The 14,525-nt window shown below is 36.1% G+C and overlaps 1 protein-coding gene across 1 annotated transcript; it reads right to left on the bottom strand.

Moving 5' to 3' along the window:
* Positions 1-180: 180 nt before the first annotated feature.
* Positions 181-13,445, bottom strand: LOC121242421 (lysine-specific demethylase JMJ25-like). The gene is made up of 13 exons (XM_041140283.1): positions 12,774-13,445; positions 12,310-12,425; positions 11,649-11,748; positions 11,398-11,539; positions 10,757-10,820; positions 9,947-10,673; positions 9,010-9,339; positions 7,275-7,796; positions 6,505-6,577; positions 6,302-6,387; positions 1,374-1,493; positions 310-371; positions 181-193 (listed from the first exon to the last, which is right to left on the bottom strand). The coding sequence occupies exons 1-13, from the start codon at positions 13,443-13,445 to the stop codon at positions 181-183; spliced, it is 3,027 nt and encodes a 1,008-aa protein (XP_040996217.1).
* Between the last annotated feature and the right edge of the window lie 1,080 nt (positions 13,446-14,525).

Genomic DNA, 14,525 nt, shown 5'->3' with positions numbered 1-14,525 from the left:
GGGAAACAAAGGGTTGGGATAGTTACTTGCTTTGCTTTGAGGAGGCACGTTTTGTCCCAATAGGGCTTGGTGTTTATTGGATAGGTTTTTAATTTCCCCCTCTTGGGCGATGCTCATTAGGGGCTCTTTATTATGGGTGATGTTCATTACCGCTCCTTGTCCTCAAACATTAAGACTTAGTTAAAACAAATGCCTACAGGTTGAAGCATAAAGAGTAAGACTTAGTTAAAACAAATGCCTACAGGTAGAAGCATAACCAGTAGTAGGCACACAAACAAAACTCACATAAATCTACAATAAATGACTAACCTTGATTTCTGCTCCAAACTTTTGACAATCTGGCTAAGAGCATGAACAGCCATTTTCTTCACCTGTTTCAAGCAGAGCAGCAATCAAAAACCTTCCAAACAAGATGTGTACGTCAGTTTTTAAAACCATTTAACATCATGCAATTATCATATGCATATCACAAAGTTTTTTCACAAACCCAACTATGCTACTGAGCACGCACCAGGGTTTTGTTTTGGTAACTTAAAAAATAATAATCTCAGTGCTTGCTCATCACATTAAATTGAAGTTAATGCACAACCAAATCAAAATCTATCAGAACAGGCATCTTAATGGGAATGCTGCAATTCTGCTACAATTTATCAAGCACTAGTTCACGGCAATAAGATAGGTACACCTTGCACTGAGGACTCAAAGTGTTTTTCTGTAAATTGTGCAGGTAGAATCAACAGCAGTGATTTCTTGGAGCGGAAAATGATGTTTTCCAGTGCAATCCATCCAAAGTTTGACCACAATGAGGAAAGTGGGGACAAGAGGTAATGGGATGGGAAAATTGTGATAGCAACAAAGATAATGCAGTACCAATTATCAGAAGAATATGTAACATGCTTCACCAAGATGCCACTACAAAGAATGCTCACATTCACCAGCAATTAGCGAGTTATACTGTTACAGCTATAGAAAATTCAGAAGACCTAAAAATAAGAACTACAAGATTGGGCATTCTGACAATATATATCACTACAAATGAAAAGCTCTGCCATTTGAAGCATTGCACAAAGCAAAACATGAGACAGGTCACTACTACTTCAAATGGTACGTAAATATTTTTTCTTTTTTTATTGGTCCCGAGTGTCCAGGAACAATGTCCCAACTAATCTCGGAAGTGCACAAGCTCTTGGCAAGAAATTTCTCGCAAGGAAAAATCTCTCAATCCGATGACCCCTAGAGATTGTTTGCACCAAGTGGGATTTGAACCTTAGACTACAAGAGAGCATACCTCCAAACCCAAAGCGTTTACCACTTGAGCCAGCCCCTAGGGGTTAAAATGCAATTACATCATAAAGATAAATGCAATTACATACCTCCAACTTGTCCTCCTTAGCCCGATGACTATGGGGTAATGTACGGAATTCCTCCGTCAAACGGATGCACTCGGCAACATTTTCAGGTGAGACAAAGTCTAGTGCAACCTTTATGCATGACTAAACAGAAAAGTAAAATGGTTAAATTCAAAATCATAAATTTTTAGATTTGGAAACATATCCATGAATAGAAACCAGTTTCATATATCACAAAAAGAACAAGAAAATAGTGATTTATAGTAAACAAATCCATTTTAATGTGCATCCATTGACAGACTCATACAACTTAAAAAGAAAGAATGGTACACTTCATAAAGAAGGCACAATACACAGCATAAACTATATAATTTCTTCCATCATAGCCTTTTTTCTAGTCTACTTTCAATAAATTAATTTGCTACATGGTGAAGACATAATACCCCACAATTGCAATTTCTTCTATCCTTGTTTTATCAAGTTTATTACCGTTATTTGGAAAAATTGTAGTGTTCTAGAAATACGCAACGTTAATTGCTGCCTTTTGTCTCCAAAGATTTAACCAATTACATAACAGGGTCAAGCGCAAAAGACGGAAAATCTTACGATTTCAGTAAATTTCTGGTAAGAATTGCAATTTTTTTTTACAAGTTAATTGCAAATTCTAATTAAAAAACAGAGCATCCAGCTTTAAACAATAAACCTAGTTGTTTACAACTTAGGTTAAGTTTGGATAGTGACTTGAGATGAGATGAGTTGAGATTAAAGTTGAAAGTTGAATACAATATCGTTAGAATATTATTTTTTAATATTATTATTGCTTTAGGATTTGAAAAAGTTGAATTATTTTTTATATTGTGCGAGAATTTGTGAAAGTTGTAATAATGAGATGATATGGGTTGAGAGTCCCTCTCAATCCAAACCGAGCTTTAGAAGAAACAATTGAGAAAATGATATAGAGAGAAGAGACACACTTGCTAACATCATAGGAGCCGAAAAATGATAGCATATGTTCCAAAAGCTCCACCGAAAGTGGCTTTCTTCCCATGTACAGCAGCGTGGGGGACAATCTTACCGTGGACATGTGACGAAACAGGACATTTTAGTTATTAATCATTGTTGCATGTGTAGAAAAAGTAGAGAACCGTTGGATCTCCTTCTTTTACATGATCTTTGAACTCTTTGAGATTGGTTGGGTAATACCTTGGTGAGTGGTGTAGCTGCTAACATGTTGGAAAGGGCAATTTGGCAACCATCAGTGTGCACCTTTGTGCAAGATGATCACATTGTGCAAATTATGGCATCTATAGAGAGGGAAAAAAAAAAAAACTAATGTAGTTTTGAAGAATGAGAAAATTTATGTTTGAGCTAAAAATCATATGTTCATTACATACTATTTTTTAAGCTCTAATAAGAAATTTTATGAAGAAATCCACTCTGTTCTTGATACACCATACCGTTAAGAGCCTACGGTGCTGTTGCTCTTTCTATTTCTAAAATTCAGGATATTTATATTCTAGCATGCTTTCCTTTTGATTGCTATCTCTTGAATACGTCATGCATACTAGGGTAAGATCCCCTTTCATAATTAATTAATTTTCCATCTAAAGCATAAACAAACACATATACAAGATCAGGCCAACACTTTAGTGCTTCAACATGAATTTTCAAGATGGATTTATTCATTGGGTTTTAATTGGCATGTTATTTAACTCTATGTACTGGTTAGATGCACATATTTATTCCAAAATTACCATTACATTTTTTTATAGGAAATGATAAATCAAGAATTTTTATTTCCTATACAGGATGTGTACAAGTGAAATACCTAGCTAGGAATTACAGCCAAAATAAGAAAATCATGGACACTAAGCCCATTAAATCTATTGCCACCACCCACAAGAGGAAGTTTTAAAAAAGAAAGCTTTTAACTCATCCACTGTGCAATGGTGAACTTCAAAACTTCTATCATTTCTCTTCCTCCGAATACACCAACACATGCATGTAGGAGCCATCTTCGATATTGTTGCCACTTGTGAGTTGCCATCCTCCAACATGCAAGAAAATCCAACAACCTTCTAGGCATGACCTTTGATATTCCAAGTCTTGAAAAAATCATCCCACAAGGTCTTGGCCACCTCACAATGTAGAAGCATATGATCCACCAATTCACCGTTCTTCTTGCACATGCAACACCAATTCATCACCATGATCTGTCGCTTCCTATGTTGTCTATAGTAAGGATCTTTCCTAAGAAGATATTCTACATAAAAAAAAAAAAACCTGCTTTCAAGGGAGCTTAGGACTTCCATATATTCCTCTACCAAAAGCCATTTGTGCCTTGCCTATTTAGGACTGATAAAAAGACTAGCAATGAATCTACCTTTCTTGGAGGCGCTTCATGTTATCTTGTCAATAGTTCCAATCGTCAAACTTGTGGAGTACAATAGAGAAAAAATGCAGTGACACCATCCAATTCTCAATCTTGTGCTACTTTGATAAAATTAGCATTCCATTGAGGACATCCTCTTCAGAATTCCAAGAACTTAGCTATTGAGGCTTCCTTCTCCTATGCGATATAAAATAATGCTGGAAATTTAACAGGTCACCACACCATATTTAATGCCATAATTTGATTTGAAAGCCATCGCCAAATTAAATATGAGTGTTTCTAGAGTAGGCTTACAGTCCTCTTCTTATGTGCTTCCACAAACCCAACCCATTCTTCATAAACTTCAAGTCTATAACAACCTTCTTAAAGCCTCCCTTGGTGGTATTGCCACAACCACTTTCCAAAGAGAGCTTGGTTGAACATGACCAAGTTGTGAACACCCAAACACCCCCTCAATACATTAGCGCACATACAGTTAACCAAAAGACACCTTATTGAAGCTTCCCAATATGGTTGGCAACCTTTAAAGGAAATGGAAACAAGGACACGAAGTATGTGGGCAAGTTTGAGAGAATGCTTTTTATTAGAGTAAGCCTACCCCTTTTGGACAAGTATAACCTCTTCCAAACAACCAATCTACACCATCGTTTTTATCACAACATCCCAAACACCTGTCGTCTTGAAAGTAGCACCCAAAGGTAGCCCAAGGTACTTCATGGGTTATAAAGATACCTTGCATCCCAAAAAACTAGCCAAGCTCACCACATTAGGAACATTTCCCAATGGGACATTTTCAAACTAGATAAATTCACTTCCAAACCAAAGGCCAAATCAAAACAAAAGGAAGTGGCCTCAAAGATTGAATTTGACTTTGGTTTGCCTTGTAAAATATGAGAGTATCATCAACAAATAAGAGGTGAGAGATCTTAAGAGAATTGTCATTTCTCACTGAAAAGCCTGAGAGAAAGCCACCATCCACCAGGCCTCAAATCATCTTGTTGAAGTTTCCATGACAATAATGAATAATAGTGGGAAAAGCAAATCCCCTATTTCAAGCCACAAGAGTTGTTGAAAAAACCAAGGGATCCATTTAGCAAGATAGAAAAGCAAAGTGTAGAAATACAATACATTGCCAAGAAAGCCATTTCTCCCCAAAGCCAACTCTCTCAAGCAAATAGAACAAGAAATTCCAATTGACATGGTCATAAGCTTTCTCCATGTCCAACTTGCAAATTAACCGAAGTTCTTTAGACTTGAATCTATCATGCAAGCATTCATTAGCAATTAATATTGGGTCTAGAATCTAACTTTGACAAAGGCGTTTTCAAGCTTCGATATTAGCTTCTTCATCACCATACCCAATCAATTCAACACTCCATTCACAAGACTAATATGGCAATAATCTTTCATATCCATTGCCTCAGACTTTTTGGGAATGAGTCATGAATGTAGCACTAAACTTTTTTGAAGCCTTGCCTTTTTCAAACTTGGAATATCTACATTTTTCAAACTTTTTTTCTATCCCCAAGAGATCTCTTCCGTTGAAGTTACCTTTCAAGAGTGTTGTGATCACCTGACTTTGTGGATTCTCTCATCTTCGGAGAAGAACTCTTGCCTCCTCCTCACCCTCCAGCCCCTGCAATTCCTCCAAGAGAGAGCACTTCTCTTGCACCACGTTGCCAAAAACATATTCATTCCATTGTAAGTCATTTTACAGTGCCTTAAACTTGCAGGCTAGTATGAAATTTGGAGTATCTTGGAAGTGATCAGAGGTCCACTGCTGTCAAATTCTGTCTACAATCCTCATCTTTCAACATGTCAAACTTGAAATAACTTTGACCCCTTGGATTTTTCCAGTCTTAAAGAAATGGAAATGATCTGGGAAGTCTTTTTTGAATGACATGTGCAATTTATATTATTAATGAATCGATGAATTAATGACTACGTTAAACTTCAGTTAAGCTAAGTCTGACTAGGGACGTCTTTAATCCAGTTTGTGGTTCAGTGCATAAAATTTTTGTCAATTTACAGATGCTGCACAGGACAAAATTTTAATTTATTAGGTAAACACCAAGTCATAATATAAAATTGAACAAAAAACTCAGATTAAAAAGAAAAGTGTCAACCACCCTACATGTCACTAGACAAATGCAGCGGTCGAAATCCAAAACCCCATGTAACAGCGCTTTCAATTCAATGCTTACACTACATGGGTTTCAAAAAGCACATGTTAGGTGTACAATTGGACATGATGTTATGGTTATATGCATGCAAATAAGTGACAATTAAACATCATCAGTTTTGTAGTCTACGAGAGGCATATGAGCATGAAAATATTAATTTGAGGAAGCAATTCCTAGCTTTAAATTTGAGAACCTGAGGCATACAACTTAATAAACATGTCAGCTATATATTCGAGGAATATTCCATATTTGTTTTTTTTATAAGTATTGGAGGAATATTCCATACTGTAGTGATCAATAGGTACTTTAAATTTATATCTAATTCTTTATAAACCAAAACATGAGGGAAGAAATCCTTTAAGAGAAATTCACTTTACCTCTAAGTTTCTTACTTGATGAGGACAGCCAGCAGGAATAAAGACAGCATCTCCAAGATTTTGGACAAATGTCCATGGTTCAATCCCTATATGATAACATAAACTAATAAAATTATTATCAAGAATTAGACTAAATTATGAAAAAACAAAAAAGGATTGCAGTGTTCAGTGCAAATAATTCCACAAAGATCTAACAAACTGACCATATTCCTCCTTGAGCTTTCTTTTGTGATCCACAGTCAAATAAAAGGTCTGATCATGTATAGGGTGAACAACCTGTAGAACCAATACGTGTCATTTTTAAATGGGTACATAGATATATACATATATATACACATGAAATGTACATTTGTCTCTTTGTGCGCGCATATGTATAAATGCAAATTATTGCCAACGGATAACTAAGTTTACCAACTGAAAGACAAGCAATCACGCAAGTTATCATGCTCAAGCCTTTGATGCAATATTTCCATTCAAGGACTTATTTATCGCGGAGTTGGTCAGACCCATATCCTAATTTGTTAATCAGTTTTTCATTAGTTCTCCTTGATACAAATCAATGGGAATTTTAACAGATTCAAGGTTTTTCTCTACAAAAAACTAAATGACGGACACTTTGAAAAGTAATATCATTTCTCATCATTCACAATAATGACCGTGTGTATTCAAACCACCAATTCTTATGTCCTAACACAACTTTGTCACATGTTTACAGCTTACAGTAAATCCATTTGGAAGGATTATTTCAACTATTACAAGCAACAAGGTAACATAAGTTCCTTTTCATTAATGCACCCAAGCAACATCACAATGATTGACCACACAAAGGTACTATTTATAATAATTTAGCTCTCCCAATATTTAAAGAATGTATAACGATAATAATTATACATAAAAATGATAAGAAAAATTAGGATAAAGATATAACATTTACGGCACTTATCAAAAGAAAAAAATTTCAATGCCAAATTACCAGTGGCACTGGACAACAGTGGGTGTGCCTGAATTCCCTGAAATGCTTCTTAAGATATTCCTGCAGTTTCGGTACATCTTGTCTCCGGAAAATGTCCCAAAGGGCACCACCCTCAGAAGCTTCTAACCTGTCCACATCATTTCCAGAAATTGTAAGACCATTCCCAGCATTGTAAATTTGATCCAAGATGGCCCCTTCAGTCTTTCCCATCTCTGGTCCACTTGAAAATTCTGTCCGATTCATACTTGAATCACCAGCAAGTTGAATAATAGGATCAGCTGGTTCTTTAATGCCTAACTCTTTGTCTTCATTCCCCAGTACACCACCAAATTCTTTATCATTAGCAGTAACTGGACAAGACAAACCACCAGAAATGTTACTCTCAACCTTTTCATCCATAGGCTGAAAATCCCCAAAGATTTCCTTTTGGTCTTGCTCAAAGTGCTTCCTTTTCAACTTTTCTACAGCCTTTAGAGTCTCAGATTTAAATTGCACTTTGTAGGTGTGTGTCAAAACATTTACCTGAAAAAATGTATTAAGAGTAAATGAAATTAGAAAATCAAACCAAAAAAGTCATATTGATCTTTTATTTCTATCCCTCATATGGGCAACAAAATAACTTTTTCAAGAAAATGCTAAACCAAAATATGCAAAAGCAATCAGACAGAATGACACATTTTTATGTAAGTAATTTAATCTTTCTAGAAAAGAGCAGAGGGGTTTCTCTGCAGAGAGAAACATGTTATCAAAGAATATCATCAAAATACTATCTGCCTTGCTTTCCATGCACTTTAATTACATCTAGTCAATTGCATGTCTAAAGCAAAACAGCACCTATGCCTCCTGTTTTTCCCCTTCCGTTGATATGTCAGCATGAATTTCTAAATCAAATGAGCAGCTTAAAAAAGCTAACAAATACACTGATATTTTATAGAATGTGATGCAGAAGGAAGGCAGAGACCAGGTGGGTTAAAAAGATTACAATTAATTTATGCCAGTACGTAGATTAAAGCCTAAAGCTTAGTCTAAACCCTAAATACTTGAATATTGCATCAGTGTTACTAAGGAGATGTGGGCATTTTACCTACTCTGACAATTGGAGAAACGCAAATCAAAGCCAACTATTTTATTCAAAACTAGGTTTGGACTCCAAGTAGCAGATGCCCATTATATCAAGCCAAGATAACCCCAAAGGGTTCACCCAAGTGGTGAAGGACTTGGTCTTGGGGTATCACTCCCTTCAAGGTCCAAAGTTCAACACCTCATGGGTGTAAACACCCCCTGGTGAAAAGTCAGCAATTTAACCAATTCCATCTAGAGAAACTTCCAAGGGTGCAATGCACGGAATTGGGGCTTACTCTGCAAGGATGGGTCTGAAGGGCCCTGCCTTGGAGAGGTTCCCCGACATCAAAAATATCAAGCCAAGATGTAAGTGTCTAACTTAAAACCAACTCCAGATTGAAATATATAACATGATTGATTCAAGAGATAGCAAGATTGCAAGAAAATCATGGCCCGGAATTTAGTCAACTAGAGCTTGGAATGGTCAGTAACTGACAGCCATTCAGTGTTCAGAAAATACCCAAAACTTACAAAAATCAAATGGCCCTTCACATAGATTTCCTTTAACCTAGATTAAGAAGAAAAAAGACAGCTCCATGCAACCCCCAACCAAATAGAAGTTTGCCAAACAAAATAAACTAAATGGTAGAAGTTCCAAAAATACCAAACATACCGCATCAGACATGTCGCAATGAAGCTTAGTGACAGAGTCCCCACGGCCAAGCTCCTGAGGAAATCCATAAGCAATATAAGTCTTGGGGCCCATATCCGGCTTCAGAGATTTCTCAGGCAAGTTGGCTGCGATATTTAAAAGGCCCTTACGAGGATGTGTATATTCCTTAAAGGGTAAGCAACAAAGAAACTCAGCACCATGGCGTGGCAATCGTTCCTCAAATAAATTAGATGGAGGCCAATCTTTCAGTTTTAGTATTTGGGGCCACCAAAGCCAATCAGGACGACCAACCCTATACCCAGTAAAGAACTGGTGGATATTGACATCGCTCTGCAATTCATCACACAAATTAGTATAATAAAGCAAAATTCTAGGAAGAAACAATTTCTACCTATCATATTAAATTGACGCAGACAAGTGAGGAACTATAAACAAATAAACCAAAAACCTCCGAAATACAAGAAGGGAAAAGCTCAAAGAAACTATGAATAATAATAAAAAAATTTTGGTAATAACAATTACCTGAGTGAACAAGGAACCACCAGAAATTGGACTTCAAAATTCAATTAGAGATTGAAAGTACTAAAAAGTAGTCATCAAAATCTTCCCCTTAAAGTCCATTTTAGGACGCAGTATATCCAGCTGCTAATTCTTTTTTTTTTTTTATCGGTAATATCCAGCTGCTAATTCTAAGTGGGGTTTATAAATGAGACAGTAAAGCTATAGACAAGTTGCAATTGCAAAATTAGTTGCTATCTTCAGAAACAGGAATCTCCCTCATAGTAAATTTGGTTTGAAATTTTCAAAAAAACAAATACTCAGTTTCAAGACTTTTCAGATAAAGTACATTAAATTAGGCATAGGCAACATTACAATGACATTGAGCAATTCAACACCCAAAAATAAGATTTTATTAAAAAGATCATAATGGACTAACCTCACACCAATCCAAGCAATCAATAGCCTTTACTTCCAACTCCCTACCATGCTTAGCATGTTTCATTTGACGGACTGCACGCCACATGACATCAGGTTCCCAACTTAAACCAGAAGCAGATTCAAGCACATTGCTCACAATCACAGGTTCAGCTCTGCTCCAATGCCACTGGAAATGCTTCAAATCCCCATGTATATCTTGGGCCCTTGGGCAATACAAATAGTTGTCATCAGAATCTTCTCGAGAAGCCACTTTCCGCAGCCTATCATTGCTCAAGTCAATTTCACCCACAGAATTGAAACACAAACACCGCTGTAAAGGAGTTGCAGCCACATCCATAAGTTTGTAAGTTCCAGCTATTTCTTCTGCATTTTTCACCAACTCTGCAATGGGATTTTCAGAGAACATACATCTCAATTCTAGAGTGCCATGACCACAACCACCCATGTCTTCTGGGGGGCACAGGATGCTGCCATCTTCTTCTGCTTTCCACTCAAATTTCGACTTTATATGATCCAGCAGCCTAGTCTCAGTAGGTAATTCCACTGCTTTTCCCTCTCCACCATGCAAATAGTCAAGCCCACGGTTAATATACTGCACAATCACTTCTTTCTCACCTCCCAGCATATTTCCATCACGAATCTCTCGGCAACAGATAAGGCAAAGATCAAAAAAACAACTAGGACAGCTTCTGTGAAAATCATATATGGAAGTTTTGCAGTTGTTGCTGCAAAACAACAGGTAACGTCAAGACCTTCATAAAACTATGGAACAATTACAAACAGAAAGCATTGCCAGAAAAGAACTTACCAGTACATACGCTCATCAATAGGGCAATCTGTTTGTTTTATCTCTAACTGTGGAAGTGATAAACCTACCAAATCCATAATCAGATCAAAAGATTACTTTCTTTTTATCGGCCAGACCAAAGGATCAAATTGAAGCCATATATTAGAAAGGATAATGATAGGCTTACTACCTCCTACCACCCATTTACTACTTTATAGTGTATTTGAAATTTTCATTTTTTTATTATTTTCTTTTAAGTATTTTTTTAACATCCTTAATTATTAAGAAAAAATTAAAAAAATATACAACTTTACTAATAGTCACTTACTTAACCATTAAGTAAAAGAAAATAAGAAAAAAAAATAAAGGGAGTAGTGAAGGGGTGGTAGGAAGTAAAAAGCCTATCACTATCCTATTAGAAATCACTAGTATTAACAAGCAACTACAAAGAATAATCAAAATTAAGATTGACCCATCACCATGTCAAGGAAGGGGGAGCTTTTAGCATTCAGCGAGGATGCAAGCCAAAAAAATTTGTTTTGCCAGTAAAACTAGCTATTTCTACATTTATGACACATCTTCCAATCCAAACAAAAATAAATAAATAAATAGCATGATAGATGTGTTTCTAAACTTATGTGAGAAGAATTGAAAGAAAATACCTTGTCTTTTAGCCTCCATTTCCTTCTCAATCATCTGTTCTTCATTAAGCCGTTTCAAAATTGGAACAAGTATTTGTAGGGAGTACTTATAGTGCTCAAATTTCTCATCTTCACTCACAATTAATTCTTGGTTCTTCAAATTCTGCACCAAGACATATATAATCTGTCAAACTTTCAATTCATAACCAAAAAAAAGGAAGTCAACAGAAAATACGACCATCTCATGAGATGTGAGGAAAGGAGAAACTAACTTTAACAGGTACGTCCAAACGTAAGCATGCTTTGCAATTGCAATTTCCACGGCATACTGGACAAGCCTCTGCAACAGCTTTCTTCTCCATATTTGGATACCTAAAGAACACACACACATATAGTAATTAAACAAGGGCAGTAAACAAGCTGGATTCAAAATATATTAATTTCCAGCTTGTAATACTCTATGAATTTCCTTAGATCTTATTATCAAGCCTCAGATCCCCATGTTTCAAACCATAGAACTTAAAATTACACAAGCTTAGAAGTGACACCTGTTAAAAAGAAAAAGGGATTTAACAGATACCCAACATTTTGAAGCTTCACAAATGCATCCTTCGTATGTTCCATGTCCAATGAAAATATGTGATTTACAATGGAATGGCTAATTTTGAGATTGAAGCCAAATTATTTTCTAATGAGGAATAATCCAAAACTTCAATTTCAATAGCAAAATCTAACACAAGTTAACCACACGGATTGTGAAATAGTTCGATCACAAAAGCTCCATACCTAATTAACAAGCTAGAATTGACCGACGGAATAAGAGACGAGAATCATTAAAAGAAAGACGAGAGTTTCAACTTATAACTGGTCCGTTAAATTGAATACATAATCGACAAACTAGAAAACAAAAAACAAAAAGCAAAAAACTTTTACCATCTATCCAGGCAAGGGATACAATATCGTTTTCTCTTACAACTTGTGCACCGAACAACCCGGCCTTTATCATTCCTCTGACATTGATGGCACATTAAGGACTCCTCTTCAATCCACTGTTGAATACAAACTCAGTCAAACACAATCCACGAAACTAACTAAAAGAAATACACAACAAAGCAAAGAGAAGGGAAATAGATTATCACCTTTGGATTATGTTTATTTATTTTAGCAATCTCTCGGTTTGGTACGTTTGTAGCCCTCAATGAATAACCTGTCCCAGAGGTCCTTCCAGAAGAATATTTCCTCTCTGCCCCATCGTTCTCCTCGTTTTCCATAACTGCGCATTTCGTATCCCTCTGCGAAACTCCAACTCTGCCCCGCTTCTTCTTTGGCCTTTCCGGTATCCCCTCCTTATCTGCATCGCCAACAATTCCTTGCTCTGGATCGAAGCCGTTCTCAACTTTCTCCTTCTGCTGAGCACCACAACTTTCTCCACCACCTTTCTCAGACGATAAATTCCTCCTCTTCCTCCCGCGCTTCTTTTGAGTCCTTTCCAGAATCATCTCCTTATCTGCATCCTGAGCAATTCCTTCCTCTGTACTGAACCCATTGTTTTCCCCAACTTTCTCATTCTTCTCAACACGACTATTTCCTCCAGTAGATAAATTCCTTCTCTTTCTACCACGCTTCTTCATTGGACTTTCCAGTATCCTCTCCTCAGAAACGCCAACAATTTGTTGCTCCGATACCAACCTATTTTTTTCCCCAACTTTCATAGTCTTCTTAACACCACAATTCCCTCCAGCAGATAACTTCCTTCTCCTCCGACGCTTCTTAACTAAAACGTCACTATCCTCTTCGCTCAAAACTTCAGCATAACTCACCTTTCTCACCCGACGAGTTCTCTGCCTACTTTCCACAGAAAACCCACCTCCATTGACAGAATCACCGCCTTTCTCAGTCTCCTCCCCCGAAACCCCAGCATCATCCTCTCCCTTCTCCCTAATCTCTTCAATCCTACCACGCTTCTTCTCCTCCTCCTCCACAGGCTCAACTGCATCAACTCTCCCTTTACCCTCGGCATCATATTCTTCCTCCACCTCCCTTCTCGCCGGCTTTCTTCCTCGTGCCATCACAGACCCAGCAAACAATAAACGAAGAAAATGAACAGAGCGTTTTTCCGATCAAAATAGGGTATATATTTCTTTCAGGAGGGTTGAGTTTTACGGGGAAACAGTGGTGGGTGAGGGAAATTTTTGAGTTTTGAATGTGTGGCGCGAAGAATGTCAAATCGCACCCAGCTCGACCTCAATTAGGGCTATTCATTAGGGTACTGTTCGCCTCGTAACTGATGCTCTCTCAGGCTCCCAAAAAACCCCATACATTGGTCGCATCGAGATTTCGATTACAGTTTTGAATTTCTTCCCTTTTCGGTACTCCTGAGCAAGCTCTCCCACCATTGCGAGTTTCATAGCACGCTGAGCAGATGCTTCCAAAAACATAGAAGAGAAAAAAAATTAGGAAAATCTTAAATGCCACGCGGTCGTTTGATTCTCATCGCACGCATTACAACGACATGGTATTGCGATATGAAAAATGACAAATATACAATATTTTTCATAATAGATTTCATAATTATATTTTAAAATGAAAAAAAATAATTAGTTATATATTATATACTTATTGCATAATCATTTTAAAAAAAATATGATTTATTATTAAAAAATTAATTTTTTTATGTAAATATTATATTTTATTAATTTTTTTCAAAAGGATTACTCATCGGTTGCATAACTCCAAACTGTAAATATATTTTCTCAATAAAAAATATTATTGTAAAATATCATATAAAAGTAACATAATTTTATAAAAATATTCTGATTTTATGTCACGTTAAAAAATATTATAAAGTATCGTGTATATTATTACTCTTACTATATAAACCGAAAATTAAAGCTTTATCCAAAATTTTATATTTTATTTTTTCTAAATTCATGTTTTATGGTTTCTTTTTAGTTTTGTATATATTTTTTTATATCTTGGTTTTATTTATTTCTCCTTTTTTTTTTTGTTTTAGTTATTTTCTTACATTTTTTCTACCTTTTCGTACATTTTAAATGTTTAATTTGACCTTGTTAATTTTTTGAGTTTTTATTTTAAATTCCATTTTTATATCTACATGGTTTTTAATTTAAGTCTTTTAAGTGTTTCTA

This window comes from Juglans microcarpa x Juglans regia, chromosome 8D (genome assembly GCF_004785595.1).
Source record: "Juglans microcarpa x Juglans regia isolate MS1-56 chromosome 8D, Jm3101_v1.0, whole genome shotgun sequence".
Lineage (NCBI taxonomy): Eukaryota > Viridiplantae > Streptophyta > Magnoliopsida > Fagales > Juglandaceae > Juglans > Juglans microcarpa x Juglans regia.
Note: the sequence above shows the minus strand (reverse complement) of the source record. Positions and strands in the feature narration are given on the sequence as shown.

Excerpts from the sequence above, each read along its gene's own strand:
- LOC121242421 (XM_041140283.1), bottom strand. The coding sequence starts at position 13,445 with ATGGCACGAGGAAGAAAGCCGGCGAGAAGGGAGGTGGAGGAAGAATAT. Across the intron at positions 6,388-6,504 it reads AAAGCTCAAGGAGGAATATG|GGATTGAACCATGGACATTT; the intron begins GTCAGTTTGTTA and ends GTTATCATATAG. Across the intron at positions 1,494-6,301 it reads ATCAAGTAAGAAACTTAGAG|TCATGCATAAAGGTTGCACT; the intron begins GTAAAGTGAATT and ends TTTTCTGTTTAG.